The 14,649-nt window shown below is 44.6% G+C and overlaps 1 protein-coding gene across 5 annotated transcripts in view; it reads right to left on the bottom strand.

Annotated features, from left to right (window-relative positions):
• The window catches only part of ELMO1 (engulfment and cell motility 1), a 1,154,836-nt gene that overhangs the window by 80,964 nt on the left and 1,059,223 nt on the right, over positions 1-14,649 (bottom strand). For all 5 annotated transcript variants that reach the window (XM_069215589.1, XM_069215618.1, XM_069215598.1 and 2 more), the window contains one exon: positions 6,807-6,970. In XM_069215589.1, coding sequence (XP_069071690.1) covers positions 6,807-6,970 — 164 coding nt within the window. The remainder of the gene's footprint in view (positions 1-6,806; positions 6,971-14,649) is intronic.

Here is a 14,649-nt window from a genome sequence, read left to right on the forward strand (position 1 = left end):
TCTCTCTCTCTCTCTCTCTCTCCCCACCTCCCCCCGACCCCCAGCTCTGACAGTCCAAGTTGAGTGTGGCTGAAGGCTTTGGCTATATTGAAAATGCCCCAAAGAGGGTGGGGTTAAGGCTGCAAACCTTTAGCCCACAGTCTAGGGTGTCCCCGAGGTCATTCCCAACCACTAGCTTGTGCCCAGTATAAATGTGGCATCTCCAAACACAATTACAGAACACTTCTGGACCTATGTAAGATCAGAAGAGAACTGAACCTGCTGAGACCTGAGAAAAGCTCTAAAAGACTGGACCTGCTCTCCTCTTTGAACTCAGGACAAAGAGATGGATGCAAAGGGTCATAAGGCTGTCCTCCTGTTCAAGCTATGGGGATACAACAAGCTGCACAAGGCCTTTTCTGCAACTGTCCAGCTCATGAGCAGCAACTGGGCCTGGATTGGACTCTGCGCGACCCCTATGAGTCTTGTAGTACCTTCACTGAGGTCCTACATCATCCCTTATATTCTACAGATGACACTCATGTGCACTCTATGCTGATATTCGTGTACATATTTTTGTTCCTCAGTTTATGTACTCTAAATATTTTCAATGAAATTGCTGGACGTTTACATTTGTATATGAATCTGCAGCTGCACATCTCTTGCTGTTCCCTTATAGACTAAATCGACAATGTATTTACTTTATTGATCTTTCAGTCTCTACTCTTTTATCTGACATTCACACTTGGAACATACTGGTACCTCTCATGTAGACTGCTCTGGCTCTCCTTGAGGACTGATCCTTGCTTAACATGTCCTCACAAATATACAAATAGATCTTTTTTTTTCAAGTTCATCCTTGTATGGGTTTCTCGTTTAGCACTAGCACATACATTTACCACTGATTTTTCACGCTATGGTCAAATCAGAAATAGTTCACAAGATTTTCTTCCCAAGGTAATATTCCACTGCCCAGTTCCTGTAGTAAAGACACATACCTAATCTCTACATGTATTCTAGCATCCTGCAGATCATCACTGCAGTGACGCCTAATACATGCGGTCCATGGCAGTCTAGGTTACTATCACGATTCAATTCCTTCTCTTTTGGATGCACTACTATGGGTCTTTCCTGTGGGACTTTCCTGAGTTCAGCTAAGCTTCTGTACCTTCTTTCCTTCCTGACCTTTAATATCCATATACTAATTTCCAGTCACTTGGCAATATTCTGAAATTCACTTTCATTTCAGAAACCATGCTGGGTTTTGTGGCAGCTTGTATTCTTTCCCACCATAGCATCCTAGAATTCCATACACACTGCTCTGTCTCTACCCTTGCAGGCCACGGATGCATGGGAAATCAGTAAATGTAGGGCCAGCAAATGTTAGCTGGGTTAAAAGTAAGGTATTTGTTACCTTCAGTCCTGCATTGGTCATTGTAGCAATGTTCCTGTTTGACTGACACTTTGCTTCCAGGATTGCAGATTATGCAGCTATTGCTAATCTTTGTTTGCAGAGTTTACTGATTTTCGAGCTATAACAAATACCTTGTTCCGTGATTTAGCACTTCCTTTTTGTTGTTTTTCTTTCTTCTAGAACTATTTTAGTGCATCCTTGTTTCTTGACCATAAACTACTTCTGTAGTTATACTAAATTAGTTTTTCACTACAGTGAGGCCCACCTGTCCCATAGGAAAACATCCAGTTACCTTATTACATTTAATAAGTGATAACATTTGATTGGGAATAGGTAGGAATATCCATTTTGGTCTCTAAAGAACTGTAATTTAAAACCCTTTTTAATGGTAAAGTCAGATTTTAAGTCACTATTCTGAAAATGCCAGTTTTAGAAAGTTGGCATTTTCTTATCCTAACTATTTGGTGCCTGCAGCCTGTCTCCCAGTCACATGACTAGGTACAGGTGACAGTGGCCTTTGGCCATTGCTGCTCCTAGACAGTGAGAAAAAGGGAAGCTAGGTGTTGGCAGAATGGGCCACCCTGGGTTAACAAGGGGGAGGAGCTGCCACATACTACACTTGCACATCAAAAGGCTCTGCTTGAGCACTCTCCCAAAGGGGTTTGACACAAGTCTATTGTGATCCCAGACATTCTGGGGCCTTGGCAGGGAGCTACAAAATTCCAGGCACCTCTGGGAGTGGAAACCTCTGGAAGCTTCTCCAATTTCAAAATGCCCACCAGGTGTAAATATTGGTGTTCAGACCCCAACTCTTCAGTATACATCTGGACCTGTGGAAGATTCAGAAAGACCATTGTGCTCTTCTGCAAGAAAGACTGACCAGCTGCCTTCTGTTCTGCTGCCTGAGTGAAGGACTGGACCTGCATCTTGAACCCAGAACCAACTGAGTGATTCCAAGGGCTAGTTGGCTGGCCTCCTGACCAAAGCCTCAGGGACAGAAAGCTCCAAAAATGCTGAACCCAGCACCTGGACTCTGCTGTGAGTCATACCCTCCCAAGTGGTGCCACCCCAGTCCTGGAACCTTGGAAGATGGCCATAAGGTGCTCTGCCAGCTTATCTGTGGTCCCAGCAGAACTGGTAAATTAGAGCTGCAGCACAATGCATGGCCAACCAGAAACTCCACATCTCAGGTGCTACGCACTGCATTGCCCTTCCACACTCCACATCCGGACCGCTGCGTGGTTCACCTCAAGCGCAGCACTTCGCATCACAGCCCGCAGCCTTCCATGAATCAGCTATGTGAGATGCATCTTGGATACAGTCCTTCTCATCACAAGCCCCTTGTCGACAGCAGTCTTGACGATGATGCAGGATTCCACATCACAAGCCAGGCAGCTTCTTCAGAACCATCCAGTGTGCAACACATGTTGATGCAAGCTTTCACATTGCAAGCCCCTCTTGGACAGCATCCTCGGCGATGACGCAGGACCCCACATCACAGCTGTGCAGTACCTAGGGATTGCCGCTGAGCAACGCATCCTCGACATGGGAGTCCGCATTGCTCCACAACCTGGATATAAGTAACTCTGGTTCAGCGGGTCTAACTGGGTCGCTGTATCCGGCCTGCACAGGCCATTGGCCTGAACTTGTTCCTGGCAGAATATGTCACCAATATATGGTCCCTGAATGGCTAGGTACAGTAACCAAGAATGCTCTGAACCTGGACCACACCCCTCCTCAGCCATACACCTGCACAAGAGCACCATATCAACTAGGACAGACTAGTATGAGTGGATATACAAATGCTGAGCTTGCAGGCTTACAGAAGCATTTCCCCCTGAAGCCTGAAGGAAACCGTTATAAACTCCTGTCCATTCACAAGAAACCAATGCAAGACCCATAAATCCCACCTAGGGGGCAGCGGCCACAGTCTTATTGGAATTTGGGTGATCTTCCACCTGAGAGCACTGCTCTGGGGTATCAGTGAACTGTCTCAGTGAGTTTTCAATATTCGTGTGCTTACTATGTCAAAAACTGAACAACCACAAAGACTGCATAGGGAGAATAACTTATGACAGGCGAGGGAGCCCCCCTGCCTCCTGCAGGGGCATTTCTGTTAAAAAAAAAAAAAACTGCAATGACAGGTAGTGATGCACTCCTGCACGCATGGGAAAAAGCAAGGTCTCCCAAGGTTTCCATTTAGAGCACCTAAGTCACATAAGTCATAAATAATGCGATAATGCAATCAATTAGCTTCCTGCTGTTAGAGATGGCTTGACTGTAAAATAGTGTGTTTAGGTAAGAATACGGGGTCCATAAATAACTAGTGGAAACATCACTGTATTTATGTGTTTCTCTACATGTAAGTGGCAAGCAATGGTGCAGTGTAGGTGGAGCGATACTTAGCGCCAAACCTTTAAATATATGTTCACACACACTGTTTTCCAGTGGTAGTTCTTAACCTGGGGTTGCGATTCCTACCTACTCTATGAGCTTCCAACTGTTTATAAAATTAAATATAAGCACATTAATGAAGTATATTTACAAAACTAGCAAAGTGTAAAAGTGAACATCATAAAATACCCTGTGAATGGTAAGGAACTTGAAATTGGAGATTAAAAATTAAGTTTGCATCCTTAGCTTGATTTGTTGAAGCAAATCAAGTGCACCAAACCGAAGTTAATATGGACAATTAATAGCCTCAATTGAAGCTTCGGTATGAGACGGCAAAAAAAATAGAACATGTATCAAGAGAAAAAATGCAAAGTGACATACTACATTGTCTTTTAGAAATAAAACCATTTTTTTAAAGGCTCAAAACATGCGATTAAAATTAAAAGTTAAAATTTTAGAACTGTCCTGGCTAGTGAATTCAATACATATTTAATAATTTGTGTATTTCTTTGATACACTTGTTTCTGTATTTTGTGTATTGTTTTGAGGTTCAAATCACATTCATTGCTGAGGGATGGGGTCCTCGGCTACCAATACTTATTCAGTAAGTATCCACAGATGTCAAAAGTTTAAGAACTACTGCTCCTACTTCATGTCCAAGCTGAATCAAAATTAAACAAAGGAGCTGCAAGAGTAAACAAAATCATTCGGACTTTGTGTTGATTAATTCTAAATCTAAAGCCTGATTTTGAGTTTGGCAGAAGGGGTTATATGTCACAACGTTACAGATATCCCGTCCATCGAGTTACAATTCCATTAAATCCTATGGAACTTGTAATAGGGCGGACGAAATATCTGGGACATTTGTGACAGAGTAACCCCTCCGCCAAACTCTAAACCAGGCCCTTGGCCTTGGAGGAACAATTATTGGCATTTCGACTGTGTATGGATTGGTCCCCAAGTCATCAGGAGATCAAAACAACTGCCCCACTGCACCATCAGTGAGCAGCTTGTAATTTCACTGTATCAGTAAAACCGAATTACTTCAGATAACCCATGAAAAAAAACACAATCATTATATTCTGGACATTATGATTTGCACTGTTATATGTGTTTTAGAAATAGAGGTTCTGGGGTCAGATATAACCTTCGTGATCCACGTCCTTCATATCTGGTGGGGGCACTTCAAAGCTCATAAGGACGAATCACTCCTTATCTTGTGATGTCCTGCATGCATGCAAACTAACAGCATGCATGCTCAACCTCTGCACACGCTATCCTCTTGTAAAGCACATCAAGTGCAAACAGGGCCCGTGTAAGGCTCACCCTAAGCCATCCTGTCACAATGCTCGCTTGCGGAAGTTCTGACAAGCTGGTCGCAAGTCCAGACCCATAAACAAGCTCCGCTCCCAAATAATCTGCAGGTCCCATAGAATCCGTTATATATTGTCATTAACCACCACGTAGAACCCTTCAAGATCTTCCAAGGAATACAGCATGCATAAGTGACCAAGAATACACCAGCAAGGAATGGCCCACTGCTCACAACACAGTCAGTCCTTAGGCAGCCTTGTAATGAGGTAAAGGCTCTGTAGACATCATAGACTCGTCCTGGATCCCATCCTCGTCGCCACTCTTGGAATGACCATCAGACACATGTTTTGTTTTGAAGCTTCATTTGCAAAAACTACAGAATATGCACTACAGACACTGGTGGTCTCGAATGCTTCCCACTGCCCTCTCAAACCCTGATGAAACCCTCATGATGGGTATTCCTGTTGTACACGAAGCTAAAAACTTCGTCGTATACTGCACATCATAAAAGTGATTTTTTTTCACTTTAAATACTAGTTTTCATAAAACTATAGTATCAACATGAAAATAAATACCACTAATCAGATTCTAGCCACACACCTAGATAAAATACTCAAGTGATTCATGCAGTGTAGAGTCTCCAAGCTACTGGCCGATCAGACACCTGATGTTCCTGTGGAACTATAATCTTAACAGTTACTATACCAATCTGGGTGATTTAATTCCTATGTTTGTTTAAGGGAATAACTGGGCATATATCTATTACATTTAGCGAAATTATGAATATATCATTGAGTTAAAGACTAACGTTTTTGGACTCATTTTAGTATAATGAAAAACGTTATTTTATAATTCATTCGACATCATTTTGTTTATGTTGTTATTTCGTCACCAATCATGCAATCCTTCCTTACTGTCAACCTCATTGTCTGGAAATGTCCAATTACCGCAAATTGCTAGACAGTGAATAAACACTCACGAAACCAATGCACTGTACGGTGCATAATACGAGCTGTGATCTGCAAAACATGTGAACTGAGTAAGTGCACCAGGGCTGTAATTAGCTGAGGGTTTCCCAAAGATGCTCCTGTTACTTACTTGCCAGTGCCCGCTAATGAGACAACAAGAAACAGCTGGCAGCAAAACTGGCAGAGCAGATTTTAATTGGCGAATGGTACCAGAAGAGATTCCTGCAGGAGCCATATAGTGACTCAACTCCACTTTGGCTAGCTCTGGGGACAAACAGTGTGACATTTTGGAACTTCACGGACTGCTGAACTGTATTAACAAATGCAATTGAAAAAGATTCAGCTAAGCAATAAGCAATTTTGGGGCTGAAATTGCCTTCCTTCATGTATTTAGACTCTCTAAAATTACCAGCTCCCATGACAAGCCCAATTATGAACAGCAAACGCAAGCTGGATTGTAATACCACCGAACTATGTTTTTATTGAACTGAGAAAAATATTTCTTAGCAACAAACCGTGGTGCCCTTGCCGGGATTTCCAACATATCTAAAAAAAAAAAAAAGAGCTCAAATGGTGCAGCACCCTTGGAGGATTAGCTGTCAAGTACTTCAAGTCAATACAGGGATGATATTTTTTGAGCAGCAACCTCCCTGGGTGATATTTGACCTCTATATTGTCCTGTGAGAGTTGTGCGCCATCAGTATTAACAGAAATACAGTGAAACATAGGATACTTACAGAATTGGTCGAGACTGAAAGTCTTCCTGGTTCATTCTCTCTGACTGACGGATCTTCAGGATTTCTGTGTAGCTCAGATTTTGAAGCTTACTTTTGAACTGGTCCAAGGAGCTAGGCTTGGTCGTGAGTGCTCTCATTATCTGCTCTTTCACCACTTGCATTACCTGTGGATTAAAACAACATTATTTATATATTTAATTACTTTTCTCAGCTCTCGTTTCTTTCTAATTGCTCCATGATAGCACCACTTTTGAACAGAAACATTTCCTATCCCACAAAAGTGCATTGTAACATGTGATTAACATACCTATTATCTATACTGTCCAATTACACTATTGAACAAATGAAATCTAAATCAGTCCCGGTCTACTGGAGTAAGAGCAGTCCACCCCCTAACTGGTAGGCCAAGTCTCCTTCAATGGCACCACAGGCGAGCAAACATTCATTAACTAGATGATGTTCGAGTCTGTGGAATCAGTGAGCTAAGGGGCCATGCCTAGACACACCATTCCTGCACAGCAGGTGCATCAAACATGGCACCTTCTCAATTGAAATATAGGGATTCGAGGCATGAACCTATGATTTCATTAACATTGGTAGTATTTTATGAATATGACTACTAGGTTTAAGAGAATATCACCATTCAATTCTCCCAGTGATTACAGATTTTTGAGGAATTTCGGCTGAAAGTTGCAAATTGGAAAGATTATCTTTTTTTCAGGCCAAATAAGGTCAAAACTAATAACCACTTTTCATCAGAATTCCCTGTCATGTTTGAACAGAATAACAGTTTAACTTTGTTTTTGGGAAGCACGACTGGCACAGCTAATTTATGAGTAACTTAAATAAGATCTAGAAGGCATTAACATAAGTCATATGGGGCCATATGTATCATACAACCAATTTGCGATTCTCAAATAGCGATTTTTAAGAAATCGCTATTTCAGAAATGCAAAAAGGTATGTATGATTTTTGCGATTCGGTAATAGCGATTTTTTAAAAATCGCAAATGCTATTACCGAATCGCAAATAGAGAATCCATCCTCATTCGCACCTGTGGGCCTGTAGGCCCATATTTGTAAATTTTTTGCATGTCGCAAATTGCGAATTCCAGTTAGGAATTCGCAATTTGGGAAATGAAAACCCCAGGGAGCTGGGGGCCTAAGGCCCCCTCTGCTGCACCCCCAAAAAATATTTAAGGACATGTAAAGCGCACTCATGCCAAAGGGGGATGTGTGCATTACATGTCATTTAAAAAAATGATTTTTTAATGCATTTTTAAAAATTGCACATGGTTAGCACCAAATTGAATTTGGTGGTAATTGCATTTCCTAAATGCCCAATTCGCATTTAGGAAATGCTTGTTACATTGGCATAAGAAATCACAAATAAGGAATCCTTATTTGCAAATTCTTAATTACAGAATCGCAAATTGCGATTCTCTAAATGGGGTCGCAATTTTAAGGAAAAGCTATTTTAGCGATTCCTTAAAATTGCACTGCAAATGCATTTCTTACATTCAGAAAGGCTATTTTGCATTCGCAAACGGCCGAATTTTGTGATTCGCACCGTTTGCGAATGCAAAATTCTTTGAAACATCGGGCCCATGCTGTCTTGTGTGGCACAACAGAAAGGTGTATTAAGATCTGCTGTTTAAACTATCAGTGCTGACATCATACTATGTACAGGTCTTCTCCCTGCATTTAGATGTTAAAAACGTTTACCTTTGCCTCCTTGTCTGGCCCGCAAAGATTAGGTTAAACTTTGTTGTTTTGAAAAGCTATAATTAGCATTTCTATTTCAACTAAAAAAACTATTCAAAGTACCAATTGAAAGGTAGAGACTGTGAGCATGAGCTGTCAGTCACTTCTGTAAATCTGCAAATAAATATTTTAGATTCAAGATTTTTTAGGCCGTTATTTCCGTTGGATGTCACAATCATCCAGAATACACTGAAAATAAAAAGGCTTCCAGATTGTAATTCTTGACGCCATGCCAACAAGCATTACAGTCAATTCAACAAAAAAAATATTAACTTACATGTTGCTGTTCATTTGTAAAAATGTACACTCACACAATACTTCTACACATTTTTTTTTCATTTTTCAGAAAGAAACACAACTTCACCACAATGAAGCACACACTTACATATGGCAGTTCGGATCAGCATATAGCCACACATAAATGTGAATAAATAAGTTACTGAAGACATGAATTTAATGACTCAGCCCCAATAGTATGATGGTCTGTCTCTTATTAAACCATTATCGGCTTAGAAATTCATGAAGCAGAGAAGTCTGGAGGTTGACTATCTCCAATGACTTCGAGGTCAGAGTAAGTTTTTCAGAGCCCCAATTCTTTTACTACATTTCGGGGGCATTCCCAATTTCCATAAATTACCCTTTCACCTTCTATGCCTGCACCCTATCTTAATTTTGCAAGACACATTTGGTTTCCTCATTCTGGTGCAATATCCTTTTTGCAGCCACCAGTGAGAGGGAGCAGAGTAGCAGTTTCGTTCTTGGTAGGTTAACATCATTTGGGATCTCTAAAAAATGGCAAATTGCGGTGCCAGTGGGATCCTAGATCCTAACATTGCCCATTAGCCACAAATTAGTTCCTGTAATCTCGGATAATTTAACGCACCCAAATCTTAAGAAATAAGGTGCCTTCCCTTTCCTCAAATGTCAAGCATCTACCTTTCTCCACTAGGCTATCTTGTACAGCCTGCTCCTGTGAAAGTAGGATTTGTGTTGATTTTTAAATTGAATATGTCACACGCATGCCTGTACTGCTAAGTCTCTCGGATACATTAATGCGGCCTCCTGAGCAACATCTACAAGAGGACCATCATCTTTTCCCCACCAGCTTGTGAGCCGGTGGAGAAAGACAAGCGTGTTATTACTTTAATTAACTAGGGTCTTATAAATAGCTGAAACAGCTACTCCAGCTAGCCTCTCTATTATTACCATATATTCTAGAGGGGCCACATTTGGTATATCATGGAAACTACTGAGCACAATGCTACGACCTAGATTAAGAGTTAGACAGAATAGATTTACCATATGGAAATTTACTCCATCTGTTTGAGTGGGCCAGTGGTCTTGTACCTGATTTTCCTATGGTGCTAGAACACCTGATTCAATTTCATCACTTGTAATTCTGCCTAGAAGAACTGTTTGCGGCTTTTGGTTGTTGGTTGCAGCAGAAAAGCCTCCTTCTCTGTTTTTTTCTGGCAGGGAGGAATATACCGTACTTCCCTGGCAGAACTTAGCTTCCCTTTCCAGTTGTGTAACAAAGGCCCACGCAGTGCGAGTGGGGGGGTTGCAATCAAGGCCCACCGTTAGCATAACACCTGGCCTGAATGAGTCCAAAGGGGGGGCCCATGCAGGTTCTTTGCAGAGGGAACCCTTCCAGTTTTGTTACGTCACTGTTTTTTTCCCTTCTCTATTTCCCACACCCACATCTTCCATCCCCTTCCCGCACAAAGGCTGCAGCATACATTTACTACCAGTCCAAAACAGGTGGTAAATGTGTTATACGCCATGGACTGCACAGTGATGTTATCTTTACGAGAGGATTTACCACCCCGCCAGCACAGTGCAATTGATCATCACAGCCCTTAAGACATTATGCAGTGATGCAGTTGGTGGTATTTAAATTCCTGCAAAGGAGCCAGGTAAGATTCCCCTTAAGATTGGGTGGGAGCCTTCATGTCCCGCTCCTCTGCTGCATCTCTTACTCTCGACATGCCGATAGTACTCCATTCTTTAAACCCCATCACTGTCAACAATATTAAACATAACCAAATCCATGTACTCCTCATTAAAAAAGTTAGCTGGCACCCACAGTCAAGATTCAAACTCGCCACCATAAATGCCTCAACTAAATGACCACATTTTAAATCCACTAAGTCATTCTTGGTATGATCTGAAAAATCTAGTTTATTTTGTGGAAATCACATCTTCACAGAAACAAATGTGGCTCCCACCAATCGCAGTCATGCGTGAACTAAAGTTTATAGCAGACCGCCAGACTCAATTGCAGTTGGTAACACTTTCAATTGTGCTTTGTTGTCTAGTGATACAGTAATCCTCAACAGAGAGCCTGCCCCATCTGTCTCTGGGAGCCACGCGCACAGATCCTGTCCCACCTCTCTCCGACAGCCTTGAGCACGGAGTCTGCCCCATCTCCTCTGGCAGAGCCTGCCCCACCTCTCTCTGGCAGCCTTGATCACAGAGCCTGCCCCCACCTCTCTCTGGCAGAGCCTGCCCCACCACTACTCTCTGGCAGCCTTGAGCACAGAGCCTACCCCATCTGTCTCTGGGAGCCACGAGCACAGATCCTGTCACACCACTCTCTGAGAGCGTTGGGCACAGAGTCTGCCCCCTCTCGCTCAGGCAGCCTTGAGCACAGAATCTGCCACCCACCTCTTTCTGACAGAGCCTGCCCCACCTCTCTCTGGCAGCCTTGAGCACAGAGCCTGCCCCCACCTCTCTCTGGCAGAGCCTGCCCCCCACCTCTCAATGGCAGCCTTGAGCACAGAGCCTGCCCCATCTCGCTCTGGAAGCCTTGACCACAGATCCTGTCCCACCTCTCTTTAGGTGCCTCGAGCACTAAGCCTGCCCTAGCTCTCTCGGGTACCTTGAGCACAGAGCCTGTCCCATCCCACTTTGCTCTAGGTGCGATGAGCATAGAGCCTGCCACATCTCTCTCTGTGTGTCCCGAACACCCCAGCCTGTCCCACCTTTCTGTGGGTGCATAGAGCACCCCGTCGGTGCTTCACACACCATTGGAGTGAAAGCCATTACAGTTTCGGTGGCAGCATCATGCGCTGCAGGCAGCAAAAGGTGCATGACACAGAGCAATACAAAACACATTTTAAAAGAAAACAGCAGAAAATAGCCCGGTGGAAGCCAACTGGGAAAAAGCACTTTGGCCGCATAGTTAAGAGCACGAGTACCATACACTCATTACAGCCAAAGGTAAACCAGCATTCGGAAAACTGTACCCCCCCAGGCTATAAATGCATAGTAGGTACGCTGCACAAGTGTGTGATGTACTATAAAGTAAAGGTGATTTATGCTATACAGGGAGGACTTACAAACGCTTTGCAATCATTTCAATCAATCAATCAAGGATTTATAGAGCGCACTAATCACCTGTTAGGGTCTCAAGCCGTTGGGGGGGTGGGGAGCTACTGGTCGTAGAGCCATGTCTTGAGCCGTTTCCTAAATGTCAAGAGGTCTTGGGTCTCGTGAAGGTGGAGCGGTAGGGAGTTCCAGGTCTTGGCAGATAGGTGAGAGAAGAATCTTCCTCCGGCGGTGGTGTGGCGGATGCGGGGAATGGAGGCGAGGACGAGGCTGGCAGAGCAAAGATTGCGGGTGGGGGTGTGAAAGGTAAGTCTGTCGTTGAGGTAGGCTGGGCCTGTGTCGCGGAGGGCCTTGTGTGCGTGGATGAGGAGTTTGAAGGTGATCCTCTTTGATACTGGTAGCCAGTGAAGGTCTCTGAGGTGGGGGGAAATGTGGTCGCAGCGTGGGATGTCCAGAATGAGGAGGGCGGATGCGTTCTGGATTCTTTGCAGCTTTGTTAGGAGTTTGGTTGTTATTCCTGCATAGAGGGTGTTTCAGTAGTCCAATCGGCTGCTGAACAGGGCGTGGGTGACAGTTTTCCTGGTTTCGACGGGAATCCACTTGAAGATTTTGCGGAGCACGCCAAGACTGTTGTAGCAGGAAGAGGGGATGGCATTGACCTGCTGAGTCATGCTGAGTGTGGAGTCCAAGATGAAGCCTAGGTTGCATGCGTGGGTGGTGTGTGAGGGCGCGGTTCCTAGGGAGGTGGGCCACCAGGAGTCATTTCAAGTTGAGGGGTTGGGGCCAAAGATGAGGATTTCTCTCTTGTCTGTGTTTAACTTGAGGTGGCTTGATTCCATCCAGCTGGCGATGGCGTGAAGTCCGTTGTGGAGGTTGGTCTTTGCAGTTGTAGGGTCTTTCGTGAGGGAGAGGATGATCTGAGTGTCGTCTGCGTAGGAAACCATGTTGCTGTGGTGGGTTCGTGCGATGTTGGCGAGGGGGGCCATGTAAACGTTGAAGAGTGTGGGGCTGAGTGAAGATCCTTGGGGAACGCCACAGATGATTCTGGAGGCTTCTGACAGGAACGGTGGGAGGCGGACTATCTGGGTTCTGCCTGAGAAAAATGACGAGATCCAGTCGAGTGCCTTGTCGCGGATTCCAGCGTTGTGGAGGCGTGTGCGGAGTGTGTGATGACATACTGTGTCGAAAGCTGCGGAGAGGTCCGGAAGGATAAGTGCTGCTGTTTCTCCTTCGTCAAGCATGGTCCTAATGTTGTGTGTGGCAGCAATGAGTGCAGTCTCGGTGCTGTGGTTTTCTGTGGAATCCGGATTGGGAGGTGTCGGGTACCTTGCTGTCTTCCAGGAACCGGGATAGTTAGCTGTTTACGATTTTTTCGATGACCTTGGCTGGGAAGTGGGGGAGGGAGATCGGCCGGTAGTTCTTGGGGTCGTCTGGGTCTGCCTTTGGTTTCTTCAGCAGGGCGTTGATTTCTGCGTGCTTCCATCTTTCTGGGAAGGGGGCTGACTCGAAGGAGCTGTTGATGGTTTTGCAGAGGTGGGGGGCGATGATGATGTTTTCCTTATTGAAGATATGGTGTGGGCAGGGGTCCGATGGTGATCCAGAGTGGATGGAGGCCATGGTGGTGGCAGTGTCCTCTATGTTGACGGGGGTCCAGGTGTGGAGGAGGTGGGTGTTGCTTGGAGCCTTGGGTTCTTGTTTTTTTTTTTATTCAGCTGGTGAGTCTGGGGTTTGAAGCTATTTCTTCTATCTTTTGATGGAAGTGGGTTGCCAGTGAGTTGCAGAACTCCTGTGATGGAGGGGGTTCGTTGGAGCAGGTCCAGGGGGTGGAGAGCTCATTGATGATGCCGAAGAGCTCTTTACTGTTGTGAGCGTTGGCATCAATGCAGTTTTTGAAGTGGGTCCTTTCGGTGGTGCGGATCAGTTGATGATGTTTGCGTAGGGCATCCTTGAAAGCGATGTGGTTTGAGTTGGAAGGGCCCAGGTGCCAGGTTTTTTCTTTTCTGCGACATAGCCGTTTGGATTCCTGTAGTTCTGGGGTGAACCAGCTGGCCTTGATTCTGTGGGAGGTGTTTGTTTTTTTTTGGAGCGGTGCGAGGGTGTTGGCGCAATCTTCTATCCAGCGATGCAGGTTGGTGGTGGCTGTGTTGGGGTCCGGGGTCCCAGGCAGTGGGGCCCGGGCAAGAGTAGAGATCAGTTGATGTGGGTGTGGGAAATAGCGATCCGTTGATATTTTGCTCCAGTTGCGTTGGGGGGGGTTGTGTGCGGTGGTGGTGAGTGACTGGTTTCTGGTAGGAGAAGTGGATGCAGCGGTAGTCTGTCCAGCTGAGTTCGGTGGTGTGGCTGAAAGAGACGTGGTTGCTGGCTGAGAAGATGGGGTCGAGTGTGTGGCCTGCAACTTGTCACTTTATGTTTTATAGAGCACCACAGCCTCTAATACAAAGTAACATAATTTTATCAAGTGTTTGAGGTACCCAAACAATGGAACAGTGAAAGAATATCTTGGTGAAGGGAATGTACAGCTTGTATGTTGCATGCACATAGATGTCTGCAGCCTGCATAATGACCCAAGTCTGGCTCAGCAAGGTAGCAGTGTGCTATGGTTGTTGACAATTGTGTGCGACCTACAGGTCAGGAGTTAGGAAGTGCAGAAGGCTAGTCTAACTCTGCTGGCTGTATGCCTGATCAATGGTGGCCACTAATGCAGAATCTGTGTTAGGAGTAAACTCTAGTGTGGAGAAGGGCATTGGCTG

Source organism: Pleurodeles waltl, chromosome 2_1 (assembly GCF_031143425.1).
Source record: "Pleurodeles waltl isolate 20211129_DDA chromosome 2_1, aPleWal1.hap1.20221129, whole genome shotgun sequence".
NCBI lineage: Eukaryota > Metazoa > Chordata > Amphibia > Caudata > Salamandridae > Pleurodeles > Pleurodeles waltl.